Raw genomic sequence first — 27357 nt, 5'->3', positions numbered from 1 at the left:
TGGACAAAAAACGAATAGAAAATGATTAAGACAACAGCAGCAGTGGACATAATGTAATGAGAATAATAATAAAGCAGAAATAGTAGCAGAGTAAATAATAGAAACATGACTAAGAAATAATAGCAGCATCAGGTACAACTGTGATCCAGCTGCAGCTGCTAGTCGAGAGAGCACAAAGGCTCCTGGAAAGAAGTCAAATTTAAGCATATTTTCTTGAATTCATCACCTCTCTGTTTCATTTCAATGTACAATCATAGCTGTATGAGTTAAGTTTGATTCACTCAATATGCATACAGCTCTATGATGCAAAATTCTGTCATGCTGTCATTTTTTTATTGACAGTATCAAAACGCTGCACTTTAGTTCCAACAGCCTCACCAGGTTATCCATTAATCTGAGTCACTTACTCACTTAAACTGTGGTTTAACCATTAAATACCCACGTCTGATGTCTTCACTCAAAGCGGCAGCCGATGGAAGCTTAGGGACAGTCCACTAAAGACAGTAAGACAGAGGACGAGAGAGCTGGAAATGTGCTCAGCTGAAGATGGGCGAAACACAAGGCTCTGGGGCGGAGGAGAGACCTACATGGGACAACAAGGTTCAGTACCTGTTAACATGCATCGGCTTTGCGGTGGGAATTGGAAACCTCTGGCGTTTTCCTTACCTGTGCCAGATCTACGGAGGAGGTCAGATGCTCACTTATGAGCTGCATTATATTTCCACATCCTCACATCACACTACTGTTTGATTAAGTTTGCTGTTAGAGTCACTTTTGTTTTCATTGCAATCCTAACATGATACTGATTTCAGCAATACTTTAGATGATTTCACTGCCCCACGATAATCATTAACAACAGACTCAGCCAGTCATTGACAAAATGGCAAACCTTAACTGCAATTAAATGAGTCCCAAACCCAAAGAATCCTACATGACCTGGGTCAGGGTTGGTTGAGTATAGAAATTATAGATGACAATTTTACTCAAAGGTCCTATAGGATAAAAATGATGAAGGGATTACATTTTCAATTCAATTCAATTTTATTTATAGTGTCAAATCACAACAGAAGTCATCTCAGGACACTTAACACATTGAGCAGGACTAGAATACGCTCAAAATTTCCAGATTCAACACAATGTCAAAGTCCCAACATCACCCAGGGGCAAGCGTGACAGTGGCGAGAAAAAACTGCCTTAATAGGCAAAGGGATGACATTTTTGTTGTACATTGTGTGTAAATATATTTTAATTTCTGGAGATGTTGTAGTATTGCAGTACACTTATTTAGCATAGCCTGAAATAAACCTTATTATGGCTTATTACTAACAACAAATAAATGACTCCTACACCACCTAAAATAAGACCAAATGAGACCAAGACCAAGGCAGGCAGGGTGAGGCTGAGACAAGTCTAACACCAGACGAGCGCGAGTCCCACACTGCATGATAACACATTAAAAAATAAAATTGAATTGCCATTTATACACTGTATACGTATGTATTTGAGAAATTTCTTGATAAAACAATCAAAGGGATTTTCAGAGATGAGTTTGTTTTCAAAATGTGGTCTTATGACCGGTCTCGAGATCTCAAGCTACTTAAACACAAACAGCCGCTCATGATCATAAACCTATAATTTCGAAACGTTCTCTCCAAAGTCTGTTGAAGAGAGTCTGATGTCTAACTGTGAGGTAAATGTTTACTCCGTGTCCTCAGGTGCGTTCCTCATCCCCTACCTGATAGCGCTGGTGTTTGAGGGCCTCCCCCTGCTCTACCTGGAGATGGCTATCGGACAGAGACTCCGCATGGGCAGCATCGGAGTCTGGAACTCCATCTCACCTTTGCTGGGCGGAGTCGGTGGGCGGCCTACAATTATTAGTGACATCTATGAGGATATTTGTTGTCGTCTTCATTCTTTCATGAGCTGCACATCTGTATGACATTGAACATGTTTTGACATTTATTTTCCTGCGTAGGAATTGCCTCCATGGTAGTGTCATCTCTGGTGAGCATTTTCTACAACACCCTCCTGGCCTGGGTACTCTGGTACCTCTTTCACTCTTTCCAAAACCCCCTACCATGGAGCCGGTGTCCCCTCAACAACAACCTCACAGGTAACAAGACGGGATTCCTACTACCACAGTGTCAGAAGAGTCGCCAGTAATGTAAAAGTATCAACTTCAGTTTCAGAAACTATAATTATAAGAAAGTTACAAGCTGCAACTACGTGGCATTTCAGGTCAGATTAAATAGTAAAATGACTGGATTTTTATTGTTTTATAGCACGGAGGGAACCTGCACCATAATCTACAATAAAGGCTGCAAGCTTTTTGTTCATTGACAGATAGTGGAATGTGTAACAGGAATAGAGCACGATTCATTGCCTTGTTGGTTTTCAGTAAACATACGAAGATATCAAAATGTTTTATGATAAAATAAATTTGAAATACAACATACTTCCAGACTTGCAGAAATGCATGTCCTGTGGAATAATACCTGCTATAAAAATGCTCTGAATTTTGAGTTTACCACCTTTAAGATAAAGCACTTAAAGGATTCCCCAGTCATCGTCTTTCACTTGTGCATCCATACAGGCTACAATGTGGAGTGTGTTAAGAGCACTCCAGCAAACTACTTCTGGTACCGTGAGACCCTGAACATCACACCGGACATCGACACCAGCGGCTCCCTGCATTGGTGGCTGGTCATCTGTCTGGCCAGTTCCTGGTGTGTGGTCTACATCTGCTTCATCAAAGGCATCGAGTCCATTGGAAAGGTCTGTTTATGTGGTGAAAAATACATGTCCCTTTTAAACGTCAACCACTGCACCATACTTGAACTCACTGATGTCAATCATGGTAAGATGTAGAAGGAAAGGGTTTAAAGGTATAATATGCAACAATGTGTTGCATATTATACCTGTGTAGAGACGTGTGACCCACTAGAAGTGTGTGGTGGTGTCTGTATCTGCAAAGATCCTGCCCTTATTTTGCTCTTTGGGACTAATCTGGACCTCGTCAAAGCCCGTTTGGACCCCAGTCAATAAATCAGGGTGTATAGCCCATTCTCATTACCTGTTCAAACACTGCCACTTTTTCACAGCCCTCGGCATACAGACCTCTGTTGTGGAAATGAATCCGTTCAATAAAGATCAACAACCAGGATCAGCTTTCTCTCCAAGGTTTATTCGACAAAGTATTTTCATCTGCAGACAAAAATATTTCGCCCCTGCCTTCTCATGCAAAAGGCTCAGAGTCAGCAGAAAGACCCTGAGTCTAGCAGGGATCTCCCTTTTAAGGAGGAGGAATCATACCATAGACAAAAGACGGGTCATATCCTATCTTACAAAGAAAAGATACGTACAGAACACAGATGTCATAATGTCCTCTGAAATGATCTCATGTCATATGGCACTCATGCTCACATCACCTGACTACAGGCAATCATTTTAGTCATAGGATAACAGTTAGAAAGAGGAGATGCGGATCAACGTCTGACCCGACAAAGATTCTGATTACAAATTACAAACATCCAAAATTCCCATAACACTGACACAGAGAGAGCACACAAGCCACAGCAGGAGGAGGCGTTCCTTGGGCTGCATTCATTCAAAATCCGGCACCTTCCTGCAGGTCTGTGAGGAGGTGTGGACGCTGTCTTGGTGCTTTAGAACATAAACTATTAAGCAGTCATTAAAATTGTAGCAACCGATAATGCAACTCCCTATTATACCTTTAAAGGTTGAGTAGGTGATTCTTTTCAGGTTTGAACAGCGGACTGAATGAAGGGGGCAGGACTTTTCAGTTCGGCGATGCGTTCAAAGTCAAAGTCTCTGTGTTTTTTCCAAATGACCTAATCAACCTTTAATGAAGCCTTTATTGCATGTTCCAGGCCGTGTATGTGACATCCCTCTTGCCTTACCTGGTGCTAACTATCTTCCTGATCCGTGCCATCACTCTGCCCGGAGCTACCGTCGGACTAGTGTACCTCTTCACTCCTGATGTAAGTTCACTTATACTACAGGGCCATGTAAGATCGTAAGCCAGGTACGATGACCTGATGTGCTGTTTACGCATGCTGTAGTGGGAGATACTGAAGAACCCTCAGGTGTGGCTGGACGCTGCCACTCAGATCTTCTTCTCTCTTTCTGTGGCCTTTGGAGGTCTCATAGCTTTCTCCAGCTATAGCGCACAGAGGTAAGCACAAAAACACTTCACTCCCTCAGTAAAATTGGGACGATTTGTGCGTGACCTTTTGTGTTCTGTGTCCATTAGAAACAACTGTGAAATGGATGCTGTTCTAGTAGGAGTCATAAATAGTGCCACATCTCTCTACGGCGCCATTCCCATCTTCTCCATCCTGGGATTTAAAGCCAACAGAGCCTACAACTCCTGTATAAAGGAGTACGTACGCACAAATATTCTCTGTATTTCTAAATCTTATCATTTTTGTTGCTGATCCCAATGAGACACACTATTTTTGGTATTCCTTCTGCAGAAACATCTTGGCCCTGACCAACCACTTTGAGCTGTCAGACCAGAACATGACAGTGGAGAACTACGATAACTGGTTGGACTATCTAAACCGCACATCTCCGACTGAGGTGGCCAGTGTGGACCTAAGGCACTGTGACCTGCAAACATTCCTTGACCAGGTATTGTAACTTTTTGAAAACACATCCAATCTTGTGAGTCCAGCAATCCACGTGCCAGTCAATCGCGCTTCCTCATGACTTCCTTAACCTCTCGTTCGTCGTCCTGCCCCAGAGCGCGTCAGGTACTGGCCTAGCTTTCATCTCGTTCAGCGAAGCGGTGATAGAAATGCCGGGCTCGCAGGTATGGGCCATACTGTTCTTCACCATGCTCTTCAGCTTGGGTCTCTCCTCCATGTTTGGCAACATTGAGGGAGTCCTCACGCCCATCAAAGACCTCAAACTGCTGCCCAAGTGGATTCCTAATGGAGTCGTAACAGGTATCTGTAAATAAGCTGAAAGGAATAGTTTGGGTGTTTTGTATTAGGTACAGAACCATAGACAAGGCATCAAATAAGCAGGTCTGGGCTCCTTGGTGTCTGATCAACGAAACTCATTTAGTGTGTGTGTGTGTGTGTGTGCGTGCATGTGTGTTTCCTGATGGTTCATATGTTTGTGTCAAATAAAGATTAACTATAAGTGAAGTTGACATTTTGTCACATCAGTCATTAGTACATGAATCAACCACACTCTTTTCTCTTTTAAACCTGACTAAGTGGTTTTGTTGCCACTATATGCATTTAACAATCACATTTAACACGCCGTCACTGTGCAACAATGATGCTGGATGGGTATGTAGAGCATTGTAGTTTGAAACTATTAGCGCTGAGTCGCTGACTAAGCTGCTTTATTTGATGCAATGGAGAAGGTGTTGCCACAGCAGTACATTACTTTGCTTTTGTGCTACTTGCAATACAGAGACTGTGGATAAGTACCTCATACAACCTCACTTCAAAATACCCAAACTTTCCTTTGAAGCTGTTGTAAAGTCAAAGGGATACATTTTCCCCCCTTGAACTTCCTCTCTGAATTATGTTTTCCCTCATTTCCTTAGCGATCATCTGCCTGGCAGCCTTCTTGATGGATCTCATCTTCGCCCTGGGTTCAGGGAACTATTGGCTGGAGGTCTTTAACAGCTACGTGGGCTCCGTACCTTTGCTCATTATTGCATTGTTTGAGATTACTGGAGTCATTTATGTCTATGGAATGAAAAAGTATTTTCTTTTTACCTCTTTTTTGATTCCCTTTAGTCTTTCATATAAAATTGAGATCCCAGTGCACTAAACATTTCTCTGATCCACGTCTCCCATGACAGTTTCAGTGAAGACATCCATTTCATGACTGGGAACAAGCCCAACATTTTCTGGAAGGCATGCTGGATGGTGATCAGTCCTTTGATGCTCCTGTCGGTGTTGATTGCCTACGTGGTCATCCAGGCACAGAAACACCCCACTTATCCTGCATGGAACCCAGCATATGTAAGCAAGTTGAGGGTACTGACATGGAGATGTTAAGAAGTTGGTAGTACTGAGCCCGGTCTTGAATACATTATATTACATACTGTTGATACAGTGCTTTAAAAGTTCTCAAAGAAAAACGTACAGTCAATGTTCCATATTAACAATTGCTCAACAAATACATGTATGTGAAAGCCACAGAGAATTACCTTCAATACGGAGCGTTCAATACGTTGAAATCACAAATGTATGATTCTGCTTCACTCTCATTGCTGCCGGCACCACATTTAACCTCAAAAGAACATTTTTTCAGAAGTACAAAAAAAAGCCTTGATAAACCAACTGTCCACTACCTGCCCAGCACCTAATAGCACATACATGCTAACAACTAGCTGGTGATAGTGGAGCATTTAGGAGCTAAGAAGCCAGATATTTCCCAAGGAGTTGGAGGGGACCAAAATAGAGCTCAAAGAGAGTGAACTTAATGGTGCTGTGTTTCTGCTGGATATGTATAACTGTTAGCTAAAATGATCTCCATAAAAACTTTATATGATCATATCATGGTTTATTTTATGTCCCCAGAGTGGCCAAAAATAAATTAATGCAGGTATAAAGGATAATTTTGTGGAAGACGTTTTGTTTAGATGAGAAGATTGTCATGTGTGTGTAAATATGAAGCTAGTGCCAGCAGGAAACAAGCTGTGGAAGATTGTTGATACAGCTAACCACTGTCCAAAGCTAAATAAATATGGCTACCAGCACCGCTAAAGCTCATCAATTAGCAGGTTAGATCTTCTTTCTTTACACTTTCTAAAAAGTAAAAATGAGTCATTTAAGGGGCTTTAAGGGGATTTGCGTGCTATAGTTCTTGGTTGGGCACCAGGATAGCTCAGTGGTAGAGTTGGCACCCCACCTGCCGAGGCCAAGTTGTGTGGTCGCGGGTTTGAATCCGACCGGCTGTTTCTGCAATGTCCTCTCTCTCTCTCTCAATTAAAGGCAAAAACAGCCCCAAAAAATTATTTTAAAAAATGAAAAATTGTTCTTGGTTGAACAAAGTGACTACAAGTTATGCTAAGCTAATCGCTTATGGCTTTAATTTTATATTTAGCACGCAGATCTAAGCATTGATTTTAAATTTATTTTATACTAATTCTGTACTCTTCTTCTCTTTCTGTAGGAACTATTCCCAAAAACGGAAGTGAAGCCTTATCCAGACTGGGTTTTTGCCATAATCCTCCTCCTCTGTGCAGTCCCAGTGGTTCCCATTCCTCTGGTGGCTCTCTACCAATTCATCTGCTGCAGAATCAAGAAGTCCTCTTCTCGCACCGATCTAAACCCCGGCTGCAATGAAGGATTTGAGTTTGAAACACAGGAACAGGAGAACCAGAGAGTTTAAGAAATGTTCATGAACAGAGAGGGGCTGGTCGTTGTCGCTGCTTCTGCTTTGCAGACAGATGACATCACGCTGAACTCTGAACATAAAAATTCTTATTCATTTGTATGTTTACATTTATGAGGTCCTGACAACTAGTGTGCTTCCTCAATAACAAAACTGGATTTGTTTAACAGTGAAACTGTGTACATTGCTGTGTAGTGTACATTATTTAAATAACATGCAGTCCAACACATCATACTCGAGCACAGAGCCATGTCTCAAAACATCCTTGTACGAGATCTAACACCTCCTGCTGTCATTTGAGTTGTTAACATGATGGCTGACAATATTTTTGTTAAAGTATTTACATTAAAAACAAATCTTCCAAATGATGATACGTCGTCTTTGACGACAACTACAACAAAGTAGCTGTGTTTCCGTTCACGTTTGTATGTGCATTTTGTATCACATTAGAAAAGCTAAAAGGAAAATTCAATGAAAGTCCAGCTGTTTCAGCTTTCTGCATCTTCTCCGATATTACCATGATGAGCCAATGCTCGTCTTCGTCTGTGGACAACGTACAACGTGGCCAATGGCAGCTGACATGAAAGAACAGGTATAACTTGCCCATTGGAAAAATCTGAAAAATCTGAAGACCTCTCTATTTTTCTCTCGTAAAGGGCTAAGATGATCCGTTTGGTTTGCAGTTCTAAACCATTTAATGGCAGCTGTGGGATGAGGCAGGTGCTAGTAGCTGTACGATCTGTACACATCTGTTTCATTGAGTGTGTTGATGACTGAGGCTTTATCACTTCTCTCTCTAAAACCTCCTTCCTGACACTGTGTAATGGACACATTTTAGGGCCCACTGAACATCAGATAATTCTGCATCACTGATTTCAAACCTGAGAATGAGAAAAAAAAAAAACAGGTTTGTACTTTCCTAGTTTGGACGGAAATTCAGTGATCTCATTTTCAAATGACTTTGGAGCAAAATAGACCAAAAGTAACCATATGTTTTTACTTACCTATACTGTTGAACTGTGGAGGATTTCATGATTTCGGAGGGAGCTGTGACCGAGGCTAGCTGGAAGTCTACATATGGATGGCCAAGAAGTCGACTGGGATCCTGGGGTTGGTGGCCTGGCGAACCCTGGCCAGCCTCAGTTTCCCCAGACGCCGCTCAAGACTGCGCTTACCTGTCAAGAGGACGATAATGTTTCTTTGATGGTGAACTGTTAAATTAATTCACCTGAACTGTAAACTTGAATTAAATGTAGCAATAAATCGACATGTTCATGTAGGATCATGTTGTATTTCCATTTATTGGGTTGGCTGCACCTCTCACAAGTCCACATTCAAAGGGACCGGCTTTCCGGGCAAGTTGTAATGATCATCACGACAATAAAGTTGAATCTAATCAAATCTAATTTAATAATGATTTCACATTATTCATTTGTTGACTGGATCTATGTACAAGTGCGGATATGTCATGACAATAGTGATTGTCATCTTGCGTTGCCATAAGTTACTTCCTGTGTAGTACTGTGTGTGTGTGTGTGTGTGTGTGTGTGTGTGTGTGTGTGTGTGTGTGTGTTTCCTGCCGGTTCATACGTTTGTGCAGGTGTGGTAGTAGATCCTTGTAGAGACGACGGTGTTGTGACAGCACTGGCAAGAAGGAATAACAGAAAAGGAGCTCCACTGCTTCATACTGCACAATGCCATTCTGAGCCTTACTGCCTAAAACCAGTCCTGGAGAAAGAGAAAAATGGTTTAAAAGAGTGAAAATTATTTGTATATTTTTTGCTTAAATATTTTTTCCCATATATATATATATATATATATATATATATATATATATATATATATATATATATATATGGGAGAAGTGTTGCCTTTGTTGCTGAGCCTGATGAGATGATTGGCGTATTCGGCCATATCGAATATCATCTGCAGGAAGAAGACGGGGTTCTTAGCAACCGTCTGACCAAAGGGCAAACTCTGGGCACAAACATGGAACCTAATGTAAAAAAATAAATAAATAAATAAAAAAAATAAAAAACAGAGGTTAGACAAAAGGCAGCATAATTAGTTCTCAGTTCAGTACCGTTATTGATTGACAACCTTTCATGTGCTTATTTTAAAAAGGTGCTGAATTCAATTTTCAGAGCATGAATGCAACAAACAACTTTACTCTATTGCACGTTTGCTCAGGCGAGAGTGCCCCATAAACATGAGTACACTACAGTACAGTACACTTTAGATGTCAGGTCACTTTCTTTACCTGCATGCATGAAGCAGCACCAGCTTGTAAATGCTTTTGTAGACTGCTTCAAGAGAATTATTCTGAAAAGGCAAAGGTATCCATTATTATATGATCAGCAAGAATGCAAAGGTGCACAAATAAAAAAAATGAAATAGAAATAAACATGGCACTTCCATTTCAGTGATGCATCTCAGTCAAATTCAAAAAGGTTTATAAAAAGGTCAACTTCTGTCACACTTTTACATTAATATTTGCACGATACAGAATAGTAATACATGTGGTTGTCTTTTACACATTTGTGGATATTTACTACCAATTAAAGGTCATATTGATAACATTTTTAAATGAATACATCCACAGAGCTTTTAGAAAGGTGCAGAATCAAGCAAATCACAAGAAGTACCACTTCTTGTGAAAAACATTTTTTGATTGTGAAATAATCATTTATAAAAATGTTGTAAGCCCATAATGAATGTTTAGTTTACCTCTGTAGATGTGTGACGTGTCGGTGCGGCTTCTAGCAAAGCTTGTGAGCCAATAGAATAACGATGTTGGTATCACATGGTATCTCTGCGTAGTCTGGGGTCAAGAGTCTTTGGGGTTGCCAGTTAGTGTGAAAAAAAACGAACGGAAAGATGGCTGAGTTTGACGGTAAGCAGGCGGCATTTCGGTACCAGTCCCAAGTGCTATGTACTGGAAACCCATTGAGGGTGCATGCACTTCGAGCAACAGCTGTTGTGACATGAATGCGATGGAAGGGGGGAGTGCGACATCTAGTGGCTGGATGGTATCAATGTTGTCAACAGCACCTTTCAGCTATTTACCATTACAATTTACAACTATGAGAATAACTTCCAACTGGTCCTCCTGGACATTCTTGACTCTACATCGTGAAAATGCTGCCCAACCGCATCGTTTGTTAGAGGAAGTGCAGGTTTGGGTTTCTAGCTTCACTTGGACACAGCTAAAGTTTCTCTCACAGTTGATGAGAATAGCTGATGGAAATATTTACAGTCTTCAACAGTGGAAGCTCTAAACCTTTGTTCAGGACCTGTTACTCGACTAGCTCTTTTCTTTTAAATCCACTGACCTTCAGGTCCAGGAACAAAGCATGGCACTTGAGTCTCAGGATCGCCATCAGCTTCCTCCTCATTTGCTGGCCAGCTGAGTGGAACAAGCCTAAAGTTAGGCTGTAACGCAGAGACAGGCCTGCATAGCTGTGAGAGATGGAAATAAGAAAAAGCAACAATAGTAAAAAAAAAACAAAAAAACAAAAGCCATGAAATAATATTGCAAATGGATATGTAGTTATATACTTATTCTATGCAGGAATATTTATCATCCGTGCTAGACAGGGAGTTGTCCCGAAGAACATTTATGAAGACGACTAAAAGTCAATAACTTAGGCAAGAAGGAGACACCGAGGCAATATTTCTACAGTACAATTACAACTGACGGGTTCTTTCACCTTGAATAGTCCTTGTAGACATCCAGTGAGTGCGTGTCCAGCAGCAGTCCACACCAGGGGAAGAGGCAGTGGGGGGGCAGCACACGAATGCCCGGACACGAGTCCACACTTCCCGACACCTGGAAGTTGACCACCACCTTCTGCAGATTGACCACCAGACCATACTGTGGTACACCGGCCAAAAGGATCCTGTGCATGTGAAAGTACCGTCATCTGCTGCTATATTCAAAAATCAGAATCATGTTCAATCTGTGCATCTCAACCTAAAAGAGTACAGCAGGGATTTATATATATATATCATGATGTGTTCAATGTAATCTTTTGGCATTGTTTTATGTAGCTTCAGATGATATGAAATAACACAAAACAAAGATGCATGGGATGCTATTACTTGCTCAGTGTCGAAGCTTTAGTGTTTAGTGCTTAGTGTTTAGTGCTTGAACATGCATGTATTCTCTTCATAAATAAGAACAAATCCTAGATAAAAAAACATTGGGAAATTTCATTTGTGGAAACTGCAAGTTAAATGTTGGCCATGTAACATGTTTGTCATACTTGAGAAAGGTTTGGGCTTTGGGTAAATCTGGGGTGATCAGAAGGAAGTCATCCACCAGTCTCATCAAACACCTACAAGACACAGAGAGAAGAAAATAACAGTCATTAGGAAGGAGCTACGTTACAGGACAGCTGTCCTCTGCTGATGCATGCGTTAAAACATCTCCAGAAGTTGATGTGCATAGCCGTCTGCTGTACCCTCTTTTTCCAGTAATGTCTTTGAACAGGACATTCTCCATGTGACCGTAGCAGAGACAGCAGAGGAGACTGGACGCCACCGATCCCTGAGGAATCCCTCGGCACTGACGGTATGTTCTGAAACACAGAGGGACCAAATCAGCGTTTAAAACGAGGCAAATTAAGGGTGAATGTGTAAGATGATGTTGTATGAAGTCATTTACGTACAAACGTCTTTGCATGTGATCACATTTACAAATGAGCTGTGACATGCTGCTCCTGTATATATTGATCTAATGTTGGTAATGCTTACTTCTTGCCAAACTGAACAACACTGCCAGTTAGCATTTGTGTGAAGAACTGCAACGCCTCTCTGCCATGAAGATCTGAGCAGAAATGCTGAAAAAAGAAAGGAAATTCTCATGTAAAAAGAAACATCAAACTTCCTCATCAAGAGAAACATCGGAGGATGGGACTCCCACCTGCTCTACCAGTATGGAGTGATGAACTTTTCCTCTTTTCTGCAGGGACGTCACAAACCCTTTCATGTTGGTGGATCCCATGTTACCCTCCAGGAAATCAGCCTGTATTAACAAATAAAAAAAGGTGAGAAGTTAGGTCATTTTCTCAGACTTCCACACAATCAGACTTCTTTTTGAAACCAGAGTCACTCCCTGCTGGCTATTAGATGGTATGCAAGTTGAAGGCACTCAGCTTCACTTTTCAGAACTGGAAGTTGCCGAAGTTTGGGTGACGGTACCTGTCTAACAAAGGACTTTTTCAGGCCTTCGTGTGGATCAGCCCAGATCTTGGAGTAGTGGCGGATAGTGAAGAGTTCATCCTGGACAGGTGACAGAGCCTGGCCAATCACTTCTGTGAGTTTGTCATGAGGCAGACTCTCATAGGCCCCGCTCACATCCACCTTAAAACACACAAACGGCAGACTGAATGAGCGAAGGGCGAAAACAGCATTTTAACAATAGTCTGAAATTTTCTTTCACAGTTTCAACGATGCTAAAACTACTTTGCCATTGCTTCTTGGAGCTTCTTAGAGGTGGGAGTAGGGTTGCAAAGGGGTGGAAAATTCCCGGTAAATTTCCGGAAAGTTTCTGGTCAATTTCCACGGGAACTTAAGCCTGGGAATTTTGGAAATATTCCATATTTGCAAACTTTCCATGGGAATTATGGGAATTTAGGGGAACTAACTGGGAATATATTATATCAAAGCATAAATATGAACAGAAGTCATAAGAAAACATCCATACAAAATGTTTTCAACATTCAACAGATTTATTTGAAAGTAGAGCAGAACATGTTTTAATTACTTGTTTAATGGGTGAAGTCAAAAACAGGAATGTTAGGTTCAATATACCATCTCCCAACCCCACTCATTCAAAAATGGAATGTTCCCATTCATTGTCTATGTAAGAAGCCGTGCAATGCCATCGCAGAGTGGCGAGTTTCGAGAGACGGCGCGCCGCCCGCAAGCTCTCGCTAATCTTTTAAACTGACCGTTGTCGATCTAAAATAAAGACAGATTTAGCAACTGCATAGCTTATTTCTCACATAACATGTCTTCAGAAACACATTTCGGTGAACTTTTTTTTAGTAAAATAAGGGAGGTGGGAGGCTCCGAGGGGAGAACATTACAAGCTCGGGGGGGCATGCACAGTGCCAGTAGGGGGTGTGGTCTCAATAGCCTTGCACTAAGCAGTGTGCTCTGTGCATGTGGTTGAGGAATGGCATGGATATTCAAGTGTATTTAAACGGCATCTGTTTGTTTTAGTCAAGATTATGCTACAAAATAACTTTCTTCAGCTATATTTAAGTCCCCTTTGAAGAGCCAACCATCAATTTTAAAAATTCCCAGTTTATTCCTGTTTATTCCTGTTTATTCCCATAAATTCCCGTAAATTCCCATGGAAAGTTTCCACTTTTGAAAATTCCCAGAATTTTGCAACCCTAGGTGGGAGCAATAACCGATTCTATGATGCATTGTGATGCTTTGTTGAGCGATTCTGTGTCGATGCAGTGAATAATAATCAATCATTAATCAATTGTTTGGGGGGCCTTGGGCCAGCTGGCCTTTGGAAATGTAGCAACTGTATCATAGAAATAGGAATTGGTTTGAAAGATTGAAATGAAAAATTCAAACCCAAAATAAAGATGCATCAAGAATAGTTTAATAATCAAATAATGACCCTCTGAATCGTAATCGAGTTGAATTGTGAGGTGATTGACCACCATGTTTTCAACAACATTTTGTCCGTCTCTGTCAACACTATTAACAAACAAACACAACCTTAACAAAGTAGAGGGGTTGTGGCATGTCCCTCTGGGTCGGAGCTAGAGAGCGCAGCACCTTGTGGATATCTGTCATCCCCCACACTGTGCAGCCCAGGAGGGTTGGATTGGAGCGCACACAGGCCCGCAGCATGTCCAGCAAGTCACGGACACGGCCTCGGTAGAGCTGCAGGGGAAATTAAATGTCCTCAACACACAAGCTCATGTAATAACATAGAACGTATGAATGTAAGGGGGATCACTTGAATACCCTTGTTTTGGCATCTGCTCCGATGACTCGTGTGATAGGCCTCATGCTATCAGCCTTAGGAATGAAGCGAAGGCGGGAGACGACAGTGGCTTTGGGGAGGGCGGCCACCTGAGCCGGCGTTAACTCCTCCATTTGACCCTTGGAGAGGTGACCTCTGAATCACGAAATATGGTTTGTGAGCTGGCGTGTCCCTTGCCTGCATAAGCACAAACCTTTGCATGAGTGTGTGTGTGTACCTGAAGGCTAAGTCCTGCACTTTTGCCCAGACTTCCTGTCTGTAGAACTTGAGGGCGTTCTTCTGGCCCACACTCTCAGTGACGTAGAAGCAGGCTCGAACCAGGCCTATGACATAGCCGTCCAGAAGCCAGGCCAGGAACTGACCGAGGATCTGTGTCCGGTATGACAGCTCACTGGGTGGGACCCTGCCTACGGATGAGACTGGTTTGGTTAAGTCAGGCAAAATACATGTAGCAGGAGAAATAAGGTCACCACCTATGACAATCTTACCTGTTTTACCGATCTTCAGCCAATCACAGTCTATGACCTTCATCTTCCACATCAGCTCAGCCAGTGAGAGCCTCTCAAACTTCCCACTGGACAAGAAGCCCCTGACCCTGAAGAAGAAATTAAGTCGGTTGTTGTCAGAGCCCCACAGCTCCTGAGGGACCACAGCGGAGAGGCATCCCCTCACGAACAAGTAGACCCGGTGAGGTGTAGAGTGTTGAGGCAAGAGGGAGCTTAAATCCCATTGTTCTGCATCACCCTCCTCCATCACTGGACACATCCTCTGCAGTATCCTGCTGTAGGGACATCTCCGGTGCCGACGCAACAGCTGGCTGAACACGGGGACCATGTTAAAAAAACGCCTAGGGAGTTTCTTTGGCTTCCTCTCCAGCCCGTTTAGATATGCCAGTCCCTCAAAGAAGACTGTCCGTACCAAATCTTGCCCCTGTAGCCTTCTGCAACCATTAGGACTCCTCTTCTTCCTGTTGAGAAGAAAGCCACGCATGCCGCTTCCTCCATACAGGAATCCCAGTGTGCGGATAAAACACTGCGATGGAGGCAAAGGGGGGGAAATCCCAGATCTCCAACTGGGTCCTCCCTCCAAGGGAGTTACAGTTGTTTGCATTTCGACAGGCTGTTTGGAAGCAGTAGTGCCATTTTCCAGAGGCTTCAGAGATAGTGTTGGTTCCACAGACATGTGCTGGGTTTCCTCCACAATTTCATAGGAAATCTGTTGCATTTCCTTCGTGGGCTCCTGCTGTCCTATCCGTCTCCTCTTTCCTGCACAAGTCACCGTCTCCTGGTCATCCTTCTGATCAGTTTCTCTCTTTCTTTTCCTATTCTTCACTCCAACAAACCTTCTGTTCCTCATCTTGCTCACAGTAGGATTCTCAACTTCCCGTCTCCTGTTCAAGGCTACTGCACCTTGTTTTCTTCTAAACTGTGCACCATTATGTGTCCTGGGCCGGGGCTGGAGATAAAACCCAGCAGAGGCAGTACTCATAGACACCCTGTCATAGATGGGAGCACCGCACACCTGGAAAACACACGAAGGAGGGACTGCAATGAACACAGAGCAGCTCTCCAGCAGGTAGCGCGTGAGGTCCGTGCCGAGGCGTATTGTGACTTTCTTCCACAGGTCACTGCCATGGATGTACGCGGCACTTTGAGTTATGTCTCCTTGAAATTTAAAGTGGTCTGCATCCCGCTCCTCCTGAGCCAGGGAAAGAAAGTTGTAGCCGTGTGCCAAGATGTTTCTTTTCCTTTTTCTTTTCAGACTGTTCAGAACAAAGGCGAGCAGTTCAGGTAGGGTGCAGATCTGTGGAAAGCATCAGAATCAAAACCAGCTTTGATTGGCCAACATAGATAGTAACTGTCTCGTTTGACCTATAGAATTAAATCCTGACACGTTCGTTTTTGCATCAAAATATTAAATTAAATCTCTTACAAACCTGACAGCTTAGTGGTGTATTATGCATCCATAATATACCATGACTCAATACTTATATTGGTGTAAATGTGGCTTCTGCCTTGCCTAGGGATGAGACGATATAGGACAATGTTGCAGATTGGAAACAAACCCAATAAATTGATTGTGGTGAATTTCCATTTTCGTTTTCCGTTGTCTAGCAATGCAATTTCATTGAAACGGTCCGTGATAAAAGTTAGTGCCAACTTTGATGACAGTTTAAAAACATAAGTGAGGGGTAGAGGTGTAACAATTAATTTGATTAATCGATTAATCGATAAATCGATTGTCAGTCCAACAGATTCTACTAAATCAATCTGCTAAAATAAATAAATAGAATGAACCGTTTTGGCTTCACCAATAATCGATATAAATGCATTTAATCGGATGAATCGTGATTCTTACTTATGATTAATGTTTTAATACGTTTAAGACACTCTCTCCCCTGCCAGCATGTAGTCTATTGAATAATGTTAAAAATAACTGAGCAATGTTTAATTACATTTTTGTATTCAGCATAAAATATTATGCAGGACTACTTTTTTATAGAATAAATATGTTATTTTTTCACCTTTCAGGAGAATACTGATAGTCTCACTCGCATTATTGCATGTTTATTTAATGGATATAGAATTTTGGTTACAAGTTACTGAATCGAATGGTGGTTTACAGAATCGAATCGAATAGTTACAACAAAAAAAAAACAAATCGTCCTTGAATCGAATCGCCAACGACTGTATCGTTAATGCCATCATCGAAGTGAAGCCAAAGATTCACACCCCTAGTGAGGGGGGATTAATGAAAATATTAACGTTATACAATAAAGTCTGGAGAGAGGGTAAAGTCCCACGAAGTTGGAAGGAGGCGATAATCATCCCAATCAGGAAGCCTGGGAAAGATCCTAGTAAGCCAACAAACTACAGACCCATAGCTCTAACGTCACATATAGGTAAAATAATGGAGAGAATGATTAATGAGAGGCTCATGTATCATATTGAAAAGAGGGGACTGGTGACTAAGTATCAAAGTGGATTTAGAAGAGGTAGGAGCACAATGGATCCGATATTATGTTTAGAAGACATTAGGAAAGCACAGGTAAATAAAAAAACGGTGGCCGCAGTGAAAAGCATACGACATGTTGTGGAGAGAGGGTTTGCTGATTAAGATGCATCAAATGGGAATTGAGGGAAATTTATTTAACTGGGTCATGGATTTTCTAAGGGAAAGGGTCATCCAGGTTATCTCAGAAAGTTATATTGTAGAGAATGGTACGCCACAGGGGAGTGTTATCAGTCCTACACTATTTACAATAATGATAAATGATATTTTTGACAATATACCAACAGGAATGGGAAGATCTCTGTTTGCAGATGATGGGGCATTATTGAAGAGGGGAGGCAACATAGATCACATTAAGAAATTACAAGAAGGGTGGATCAAGTGGAGAAATGGGGAGCAGAATGGGGTTTTAAATTTTCAGTGGAAAAAAGTAAAGTAATGTTCTTCTCAAAAAAGAAAATCAGTGAAAATAAAAAGTAGGGCCGGGACTCGATTAAAAAAATGTATCTAATGAATTAGAGGCTTTGTAATTAATGAATCGAAATGAATCGCATTTTAATGGCATATAATTATTTGACCCGGGAACAGTGAGAAGTAATTTTTTTCACATGGATTTTTGGTATACCATTGAATAATGACTCTATGCATAAGCTTAAGCAACAAAATATTGTTTATTTTTGTTCAACCAAGTCCAACAGACCAGGGCCCGGTTTCCCGATAACGTGCACTCTTAGCGCGCTACGAAGACTCCTACGTTATGACTTACCAAAGTTGTTTACCTCTATAGTCGTGGTTCCCGAACGGTCTCTTAGGAGTCTTCTTAAGAAACACTCCTTACGTCGTTCGTACACGGCGCTGTCCAGAAAGAAAGTGCTGAAATTGATTGCTCAGAGTTCGATTTTCCATTTCATGCGCAGGTGCATGACAGCACTTTATTATCAAATATAGGCTATTGCAGTGTTTGCGAATAAAACATTGCTTTATTTTCTTCATGAATGACTTAAAACCACTGGTGAAACACAACACTGGCAATGTGCAGTTCCATGCGCAACGGGGATTTCTGGATTACTGTACAGTGGCAGCGACTAGCGTCAGGAGCTGAAACATTGCTACGGTAGAGCTAAGAAGGCTCTAAGAGTGCTCCAGACCACTCTTACCAACGTATGATGTACGAAAGAGATTCGTAGCAAAGAACGTTTCGGGAAACACGCAAAATGTTAAGTAGGAACTCTAAGTAGGGGTTACGAATGACGTAGCGTTAAGAAGGCTTCAAGAAGGCTTCGGGAAACCGGGCCCAGTGCATTTTTGCCATTACGTTTAGCAATAGTATATTTAGAAATATAGTACATTTCAGAAATTCAGGTAGAACTTCTGTAAACTATAACACTTTGAATACTTTCAAGTACATTCAGAACATTGGAAACCCTGACTATTAGAAAAGATCTCTCTGTTGGCGAGGGTTAACCCTCTGACGCTAGCTGCTATATGTTTTGCATTGAGGTGATACTTGAGGCTCGATGTGCTGCGGTGATATGCGAATTCCTTGTTGCATAGCTTGCACACAACCATGCTCTTCTCGACGCTTAAATCCGCTTGTTTTTTATAACAAAATGTCCCATCCACAGGGCCAACCAAAGCGGTCTCATCAGCTTCGCTGTGGTTTGTTGTCTGAAGTCATGAACGCTACTTGGTACTCCAGTGTAATCGGTCCGCCTGAAACTCATCCAGTGAGAAACGTTCTGCGGTGCAAAAATAAGTACGATTAAAATGCGTCAATTTTTTTTACACGTTAATTTTTGTGTAATTAGTTCATCTTAATTAACGCGTTAAAGTCCCGGCTCTAATAAAAAGTTAAACTTATATGGAAGGAACTTCCATATAAACAGCATGCGATTCTGAGGGTTTGAGTTTTGACTCTAGAGTAACGTGGAGAGAACATGTGAAGGGAATAGTTAAAAAAAGTAAGGGAGTATTGAATGTTATGAGGTATTTGGCCAGGTTAGAATGGGGGGCTGACTTTACGTCATTAAAATATATATACATTGCACTAATTAGATCTAGAATAGAGTATGGTAGTGTGGGATATGGATCAGCAGCTAAATCAGTCATCTTGCAGCTAGACGTTATCCAAGCTCGAGCATCAGCACCAGTAAGCTCGCTTCAGGTTGAAGCAGGAGAAATGCCATTATGGATCAGAAGGAAACAGCTTATAGCCAATCACTGGATAAACCTAAAGGCGGGTCCACACCGCACCGACTGCCCGACTCGCGTCGGTAAATGAAGTCGGGCTACTTAATATGGCCGACTCGAATGGCGGATTACACATTTGAATCGGCTGAAATGAATGCTGACGTGGGCCGCTTCAAGCGACCACACCAAGGAGACTCATGTCACGGACGCTGACTCTCTCAAAGACGTTGATTTTCGGTCCGGTGTGGACCCGCCTTAAAAGGACACAATGAAGACCATCCAACAAAGAGAGTTTTGGAGATGTGTTGGGAAAAGGGGAAAGAACAAAAATCAAGCTTTGGGTGGGTCAGTGAGGGAATAGCAGAACAACTAAAAATACAGCAGATAGAATTCAGCCCAACAGTTCTGTGGACGCAAATACCAGAATGGATGCTACAAGAGACAAGCGTAGATCTAGAAATATGGAACATCAAGAGAAGAAATAAAACAGTGGACCTAGTCCAGGAATTGTATAACTACAGAGGGAAAGTATGGGGAATATGTGCACATATATACAGATGGATCAAAAGAGCCGGAAACAGGAGCAACAGGCGCAGCAGTGGTGGTTCCCAGTCATCATATCAAGATATCAAAAAAAACATCAGACCACCTAAACATATATGCGGTGGAGCTATGCGCAATATTAATGGCAATAGAATGGGTGGAGGACAGGGTGGACAAGAAGACAGTCATATGTAGTGATTCAGTTTCATCACTCAATTATTATATGAAATACTGTTAAAACATCCAGATTAACACAACAGGGGAGGGAAATAACGTTCATGTGGGTGCCAGCTCACTTAGGGATACAAGGAAACGAAAAAGCAGACAAAACTGCTAAGGAGGCAGTAAAGAAAGAGGAGGTGGAAGTGAAAGTAAAATTATCAAAAGCAGAGGGGAAAAGTTTAATATGGAAGGAAATAATCAACCAATGGAATCAGTATTGGAAGAGCCAGGAAAAAAGGAGACATTTATATTAGGGATGCACGATATTGATTTTTTGAAGCCGATACCGATATCGATAACTTTCTGCTCCTCGGGACCGATACCGATACCGATAACCGATAATATTGTTATTCGTTTTTGAATGTATATTCAGATCAAATTCAGGTCAAAAACACTAATGACTAAGCTTAGGTAGATTTAGCATAGCTTTGCCTTTTACCAAACACCTAACCAGATGTATCACAGTGACATGATAATTATTACTATGAACAAAAGAAAGCCAAGAACAGTTTTGACTCTTCAATAAAATGACAATATTTATTTTTTTCAAATAAATATGTAAGTGAGTCAGTCAGTCAGTCAATGACAACTTTCCCTGAGCAGCATGGGATATGCACACACAAGTGCTGCTACATTAAACTGTTGGTCCTGATCCACACAGAAATGTAAACTACGGTAATAGGCAGAAATATCAGCAAAGCAACAGCCACTACTGCGGATGTGATCCCCTCCATTCAAGCGCTGACGCGACTGCTAAAACAAACGTTACCAACAGACCACGGAGTGAAAACATCAAAGGAAACCCCGTTAAAAGCAGTGGAAACGCGTTTTGGTGACATCGAGGAAAAGCCACTGTATTATCTCTCAACTATATTGGACCCGAGGTACAAGGACCGCTACTTCACCCGTGCATCAAAACGCTAAACTACGGGCTCGCTGCTTCTTTAGCGGCGCCGGCGTCTTCATACGCTTTTAACACACCGTCGTAGCGATGGTGATGTGCGAGGTGACTTTTAAGGTTGGATGTATTAAAGCTCGATGCCTTTTTCCCTCCTCTTGGAACTTCTGCATTGCATTTGTTACAAATGGCAAACGATTCAGTTTCCTCAGAAACTTTGAAGTAGTCCCACAGTACAGACGCCATGCGTGTTTGTTTACTAGTCTTCCTCCTCCACTCGCTCGCAGCCTCTACGTCACAGCCAGGCATGAGAAGGGAGCGCTCGATTTGTGGATTAACTCCCTCCTCCGAAACCTGTGATACCACAGTAACCACATCACATGCTAAACGGGAGGCGCCTAGAAAAAAACTAACGTCCCTCATCCCAATCCACCCGCTGTTTTAACACAAACATCCTATCTTCGGATTATCGGAGGTATTAATAATTGTATCGGATTTATCGGGTTGACGTCATAATTCCTATTATCGGGCCGATAATTATCGGTCCGATAATTATCGTGCATCCCTAATTTATATAAATTACAAGGAGTAGTAGGAGAGGTAGGATGTTATGGAGTCAATAGAACAGAACAAGTAATCATGAGCAGAATAAGAATAGGGCACAGTAAACTGAATAACACACTTGATATAATAGGAAAACATCCAACGGGTCAGTGTAGCTGTGGGGAGAGGGAGACAGTGGAGCATGTAATTGTAGCTTGTCCTAGATATGAAAGAGAGAGGGAAATTATGAATACAGGGTTGCAAAACTTTGGAAAAGGGGAAAATAACTTCAAGAGTCTAGTAGAATGTGGAAAATCCAAGGAAGGGAGAAGAATCATTATGAGATTTATTATCTCATCTGGTCTAATTAAAAGAATATAACAAAAGAGGAAATAAGAAAGAAGTAAAGTCCAGCAGATGGCGGTATATGCAACATTAAGAATGCCGACTACCATTAAACGCCAAAGAAGAAGAAAGAAGACGAAGATGACGGTTAAATGTTGAACTGCAAATAGATAATGTCGTTGTCCCAACTCATTTATAACCAGGACAAGTATGCTATATTTATACAGAACACGACATGCGATCTAACCGTAAAACCATACGCACAACTAGGATGCTAAAGCTAGCATGACGGCAAGCTGTCACCAGCGGTGCCGTGGTGCTACGAAAGTCCGGGTTAAGATGACGCACGCGTGGACTTCAGGGAGAAAGTTACCTGGTTGCTGCTCGGCACTTGTTGTAGTTCCTTGTCGAAGCATACATAAACACCCCGTACGAACGACTTGAAGCGGTCGGTGTCGGACTGCTCGACGAGCGCCGCTCCCCGCCCTTCTCTGAACACGACGCCGTTCGCAAACTCTTCCAGTGTCCGCGTGTGCAAATACAGTGAGCGCAGCAAGTCAAGCGCCTGGGACAAATCGGTCGTAGACATACCGACGACTAAACTATCTACTGCGCTACTGGTCAGGACATGGTAGACACGGTGGCAAGCGGCAAGCATGCGTTGAGCTTTATGTTGCCTTCACGTATTATCGGAATTATAGTAAATACGAGTTGCCAGATCGGAAATTGCACACAAACGCCCCCATGCAACAAGTATTAGCTGTTGCTTATGTACATACTTCTTACATCTCTAATATATGTACACTTAAATTGATGTAGATCAACGCCATTTAAATCGTCCAAACAACAAAGCACTGACTTGACTAGCAATTACTAGGGGAAGTGGGATCTTCCGACTAGTGATTGAAGGCAGCATTATTTGCCTGTTAAAGGCCCGCGTCATTCTCAGCCAATGAGAGATCAGGTTGCTGCAAGCGTCCAATCGGGTAACTTCACACTCATGGCGAATAAGCTGACCAATAGGCAGGAAGGACAGGCATGTTGTCTATTTTCATGAACAGACATGAAAATTGACACTCGTATAATATGTAGGAGTTTAAGCGAAAACCATATTAATATTTAACAACCACATTAACAAAAGTAACCATGATATATAATGGGTAGAGAATATCATAGTGAGAGAGGAAAAATCAATCTAGATAGAAGATAAATAGTTCTAGTTGCTTTTGAATTGGATGAGGTCAAAATAGAATATAGAGTGTATCGATTCATTTAAAAATGAAAAACGATCACCTTTTAAAAATATATATACATTTTTAAGACAGAAAGCCAGGGGCGATATGATTAAATTCACTTGTAGATACCAGACTAAAATGTGTGTTCATGTCACACTGGTTGCAGTCAAGACGATTCTCAGGGCCTGTGAGCGGCCGGGGCCCTAAAGAGAATAACAATGTAGACATTAACGGTTTATTTTTCTTGTACTGTTTTTGGTTAAAACTTAACATTCAGAGTGCCCCTCTGTATTCCACTGTGTGTAAAAGGTTACATGCTTGCATTGACACATTTTCACAGCTCACTGTTAGTAAATATCAAACAGTAATGGACTACCAGAGCTGCGCAGGTAGTTATTTGGGTTCTGGCGATGTGGTGACAGTAATAGTGCAGGGTTGACAACATGGCCTGTGAGACCTAGTAGAAAGTAAAGAATCTCACTGTGTTTTTCCCAGTTGCATCTTCTCAAATATTTAATGCATTTTAGCTGACTTATCACTCAGCACACCACACCAGCAGGCACACACACTTGAAATGTAACATATTCAGCTGGAGTGACTGTCGCTTTCACGAAATCCAAATTGCATGGATTTATAAAAGTTTAATGCAAGTTATGCAACCCTCGTGGCAGACAGACCCTCATCTGCTCGTGTGTCCCTATGATCCAGGATAATCTGTTATGTAAAAACCAAAGCTCAGGGGGAGGAGAGGGAATCGTTCCTTCTCTTATTCATCACATAGAACACACTGTGCCTGACAGGATAAACTAGTTATAAAAATGTAATACAAATTATTTTCTTATAATGCAACCCCACTGACAGACAGCGTCCTTGTCTGTCACTGGCACCAGCAGCAGGTTCACTCCTTTAACTCCAATGGGAGAAGTGAACGTGAACACTTCATAAACACGTCACGACCACGCCCACAAGGTGCACAGCATTCCATTGCTCCTGATGCGGCAGAGGATCTCTGGTCAAAGTCAAGCTGCTGGAAGTAAGGCAGCACAAGAACAGGAAGTATGGTAAATGTACCTTCACAATAATAGCATATGTCATGCGGGGTGCCGCAGAAGACGAATCAAAAATGTTTTTGTAATTACTGCCATGGATGTTAAAAGTTACATTTTGCTTTGTAGAACTTCCCCGGCCACGAGAGGAGATTCAATTAAACTGAAATTCAACAAAACTTGCCACAGTTAGTAACAACCACAAATAGGCCTACAGACTGAAATGGTACATCTTTACAATAACAATACCATCCTTATTCATAATGTGTAATGCCACTTGTCTGGGTTTGTTTCTGAGGCCAAGAAGATATTAGATTCATTATAGAAACTAAGTAAACCACTCATCTCCTCCACTGACAGTTATCAGTCATAACCAGACGTGTTAGACATTCTTTACTCAAGTAGAAGTACAGATACTTATGTTCAAAAAGACTCTGGTAAACGAGGCTCTGAAATGTACTCAACGTATAGAGTGAAAAAAAAGAAAAAAAATCCATATGAAGGACATTTCTACTGGCTGTTTTGTTGCAAAGCTAACTGAATCTCATGTCATATTAATCAGAAAAGAAGAATCAGTAATTACCCTCAAATTCATTAAAACAAGTAACAAGTCTGTTGTAAAAATATAAGGAGTAATGAAGCCTACAAATATTTGATTTCAAATATAGGGTTGTCAGAAAAATAAATACTCAAGTACAATAAGTAATGGAGTATTGGTGCTATACTATACTAACTAAAACATGTTTTTTGGGGCGGGAACACAGCAAACATATTATAAGATCTGAGACTTCACTGAAGAATAAACCTATATAGCAATGCTTTCGCTAAGTGACCTTTATTTTGAAATGATGAATACTCATAAAGGAAGTCACGTTGTTTTAACGCCGCCGACTCAATTTACCGCAAAGTTACGGGAGTTATTGCGACCGACGCGTTTGAGGAATTTAACAGCTGCGGTCACAACTGAGTTCAAAGTCATATTCAGGTTTCATGGCCGACGTTTAGATTCCATGGAAAGCTCCTCGTGTCGTGAAGAAACGATGTCACAAACAGACCACAAAGCAGCTAAAGACATGACGGAGATGGTCAGTTTGTCTCATAGTGTGTCTCGTTAAAGACAACTGCAAACGGTTTCATACATTCTCCTTTGTTGACGTTTCCTTTGGCCTTTAGATGGAGGAAACAATGCAGCGACTTCAAGGAAAATTCAAGGTGATGTCGGAGCAACTGGAGTCCAAAAATATCCTTTAAAAAAAATAACCACTTAGTGAAGTGGTTGTTTTTGGTTTTAAACACTTTTTGGGGGGTCCGGTTAAGCGTTAAATGTCGAATACTGTTTCCCACCGTACCTAAATCTGAACAAACCCGTATCACTACTGAAGCACTATTCCACGGGGGAACAGCCTTCGACATAACACCGAAAGGGGTGTCCAGTTGGCTAAAACTATACAGTGAATGTCTAAATCCAACGTGAGTTAAAAGAGGAGCCTGGTAACTTTTCTGGCATTTCCGGTTCAGCATTATCTCGGAAATGCGCAACATAACTTTTGGATGAAGGTAAGTGTGTAGTCTGCCGGTGTTAGTCGAAAACTGTCCCCTGTTTCCATGTGACCTGAACACAAAAAGTGCAGGGAGCTATCGGCAGCATTATTATGAAGTTGAACAAACAAACAAAAAAATAAATATTTTCCTGAAGTTTTAAATAAAGACAGATAGTGACTGCCGCTGCATCAGAGCCGAAGTAGCACATTTCTAAAATGACAATATTTTATTGGCAAATCGGTTTAAAAGATTACCTGATAACCATAAAAATGCTGAATTTTGAAGGCCTTGAAGTTTGACCACTACCATACGTTGAATGGCTAAATCCAAGAAGAGAGAGAGACCGATAATTATCTGAAACTAACAATTGATTAAGAAATCGTAAATTAGAAACAAAAAGTATGCTGTTTTTATGTTCGATGTGCTTGAATATTCATTTTGTTTTTGTAATTGTAAATGTTGCAGTATCTGCTCAGTTTAGAGGACGATAACTTTGTGATTGTAATGATTGCCTCTTTATTTGTAAATTCATCTTGTGAATGAAAAAATTAAAATAGATGATGAGGTGCCGTGATTGAAAAGATCTGAAATAAATTACCATAAAACAAATGTTTTCTATTTGAAAACGCCACCTATTCAAGCATAGAAAGCACAATCCCTCTTTGTTTTGAATGAAATCTAGTGTTTTTCTACACAATGTGAAGTCAGAACTGGTTGCTGTCCGATTCTAACATGATGAGGAACGGTTCTTGGCAGATTTTCTCCTTCACTTCCGCACTAGATGAGATGGGAACCCGCATCGGTGACCTTGAGAAGAACGTGTCCGAGCTCATGACACAGGCGGGCATGGAGGAGCACGCCGCCTCCAAGTGACGGCAGGCCTCCCCCTCATCTGCTCCCCTCTCATCATGCCATCGGCAAAAAACCCAGGGGGGCTCCATGTTGCTTTGTCAACGGCGATGCCACTTCAGCGGCAACTGCAAGGCTCCGCACATTCATCGAGAACCTTGAAATGGGCTTTCTAAGTTGACACGCGTTTACCTCTTCAGACTCGATCACTTTAAAGTTTAGCCAAATCTCCGTGTTTTACAAGGTGCTGCTAATAAACCTGCGCATGTCTCTCAGCGTTCCAAGAACAACAACATGGATTTCTTCACATTTCTTGTTTTCTAACCAAAACTCTCAGACAAACATATCGGATGCATTCACTACCTCAAGCAATATTTTTAATGTCTTGAAATCACGTTTCTGCCACATTGCCATATTTGCCGACTGTAAAGATTCCTTGTATCCACAGTGGATTGTCTCTATCCTCACATCTACATTTTAAATTAAGCTCAGTGCACTCCAACCAACCCAGCATGTATTGTTTATATCCTG

At 41.6% G+C, this 27357-nt stretch overlaps 3 protein-coding genes across 4 annotated transcripts in view; 2 read left to right on the top strand and 1 right to left on the bottom strand.

Annotated features, from left to right (window-relative positions):
• Window positions 1–487: 487 nt before the first annotated feature.
• LOC311027741 (sodium-dependent neutral amino acid transporter B(0)AT3-like) lies at window positions 488–7466 on the top strand. The gene is made up of 12 exons (XM_084031893.1): window positions 488–688; window positions 1716–1856; window positions 1976–2113; window positions 2594–2775; window positions 3891–4001; window positions 4083–4195; window positions 4274–4402; window positions 4497–4653; window positions 4766–4970; window positions 5585–5744; window positions 5846–6008; window positions 7165–7466. The coding sequence occupies exons 1-12, from the start codon at window positions 547–549 to the stop codon at window positions 7381–7383; spliced, it is 1860 nt and encodes a 619-aa protein (XP_083888019.1). The 5' UTR covers window positions 488–546; the 3' UTR covers window positions 7384–7466.
• A 661-nt stretch (window positions 7467–8127) lies between these two features.
• Window positions 8128–22819, bottom strand: tert (telomerase reverse transcriptase). Of its 2 annotated transcripts, none has more exons than XM_084031891.1 (17): window positions 22528–22819; window positions 14890–16204; window positions 14619–14820; window positions 14383–14536; window positions 14131–14298; window positions 12589–12750; window positions 12311–12412; window positions 12142–12227; window positions 11850–11966; window positions 11652–11723; window positions 11097–11285; window positions 10719–10845; window positions 9647–9708; window positions 9258–9382; window positions 8977–9114; window positions 8391–8561; window positions 8128–8267 (listed from the first exon to the last, which is right to left on the bottom strand). In XM_084031891.1, the coding sequence occupies exons 1-16, from the start codon at window positions 22810–22812 to the stop codon at window positions 8458–8460; spliced, it is 3408 nt and encodes a 1135-aa protein (XP_083888017.1). In that variant the 5' UTR covers window positions 22813–22819; the 3' UTR covers window positions 8128–8267; window positions 8391–8457. The 2 variants fall into 2 exon arrangements, with proteins under 2 accessions (XP_083888017.1, XP_083888018.1); XM_084031892.1 differs by having other exon boundaries at window positions 14619–14808.
• Window positions 22820–25332: 2513 nt separating this feature from the next.
• LOC311027754 (uncharacterized protein) overlaps window positions 25333–27357 on the top strand; it is a 2425-nt gene continuing 400 nt past the window's right edge. Inside the window, exons 1-3 of the mRNA XM_084031907.1 lie at window positions 25333–25520; window positions 25609–25675; window positions 26756–27357. The exon at window positions 26756–27357 is cut by the window's right edge and continues 400 nt beyond it. Coding sequence (XP_083888033.1) covers window positions 25446–25520; window positions 25609–25675; window positions 26756–26850 — 237 coding nt within the window. The 5' untranslated portion in view covers window positions 25333–25445 and the 3' untranslated portion in view covers window positions 26851–27357. The remainder of the gene's footprint in view (window positions 25521–25608; window positions 25676–26755) is intronic.

This window comes from Eutrigla gurnardus, assembly GCF_963514095.1.
Source record: "Eutrigla gurnardus genome assembly, chromosome: 17".
Lineage (NCBI taxonomy): Eukaryota > Metazoa > Chordata > Actinopteri > Perciformes > Triglidae > Eutrigla > Eutrigla gurnardus.
This window is presented reverse-complemented; position numbering and strand designations above follow the sequence as displayed.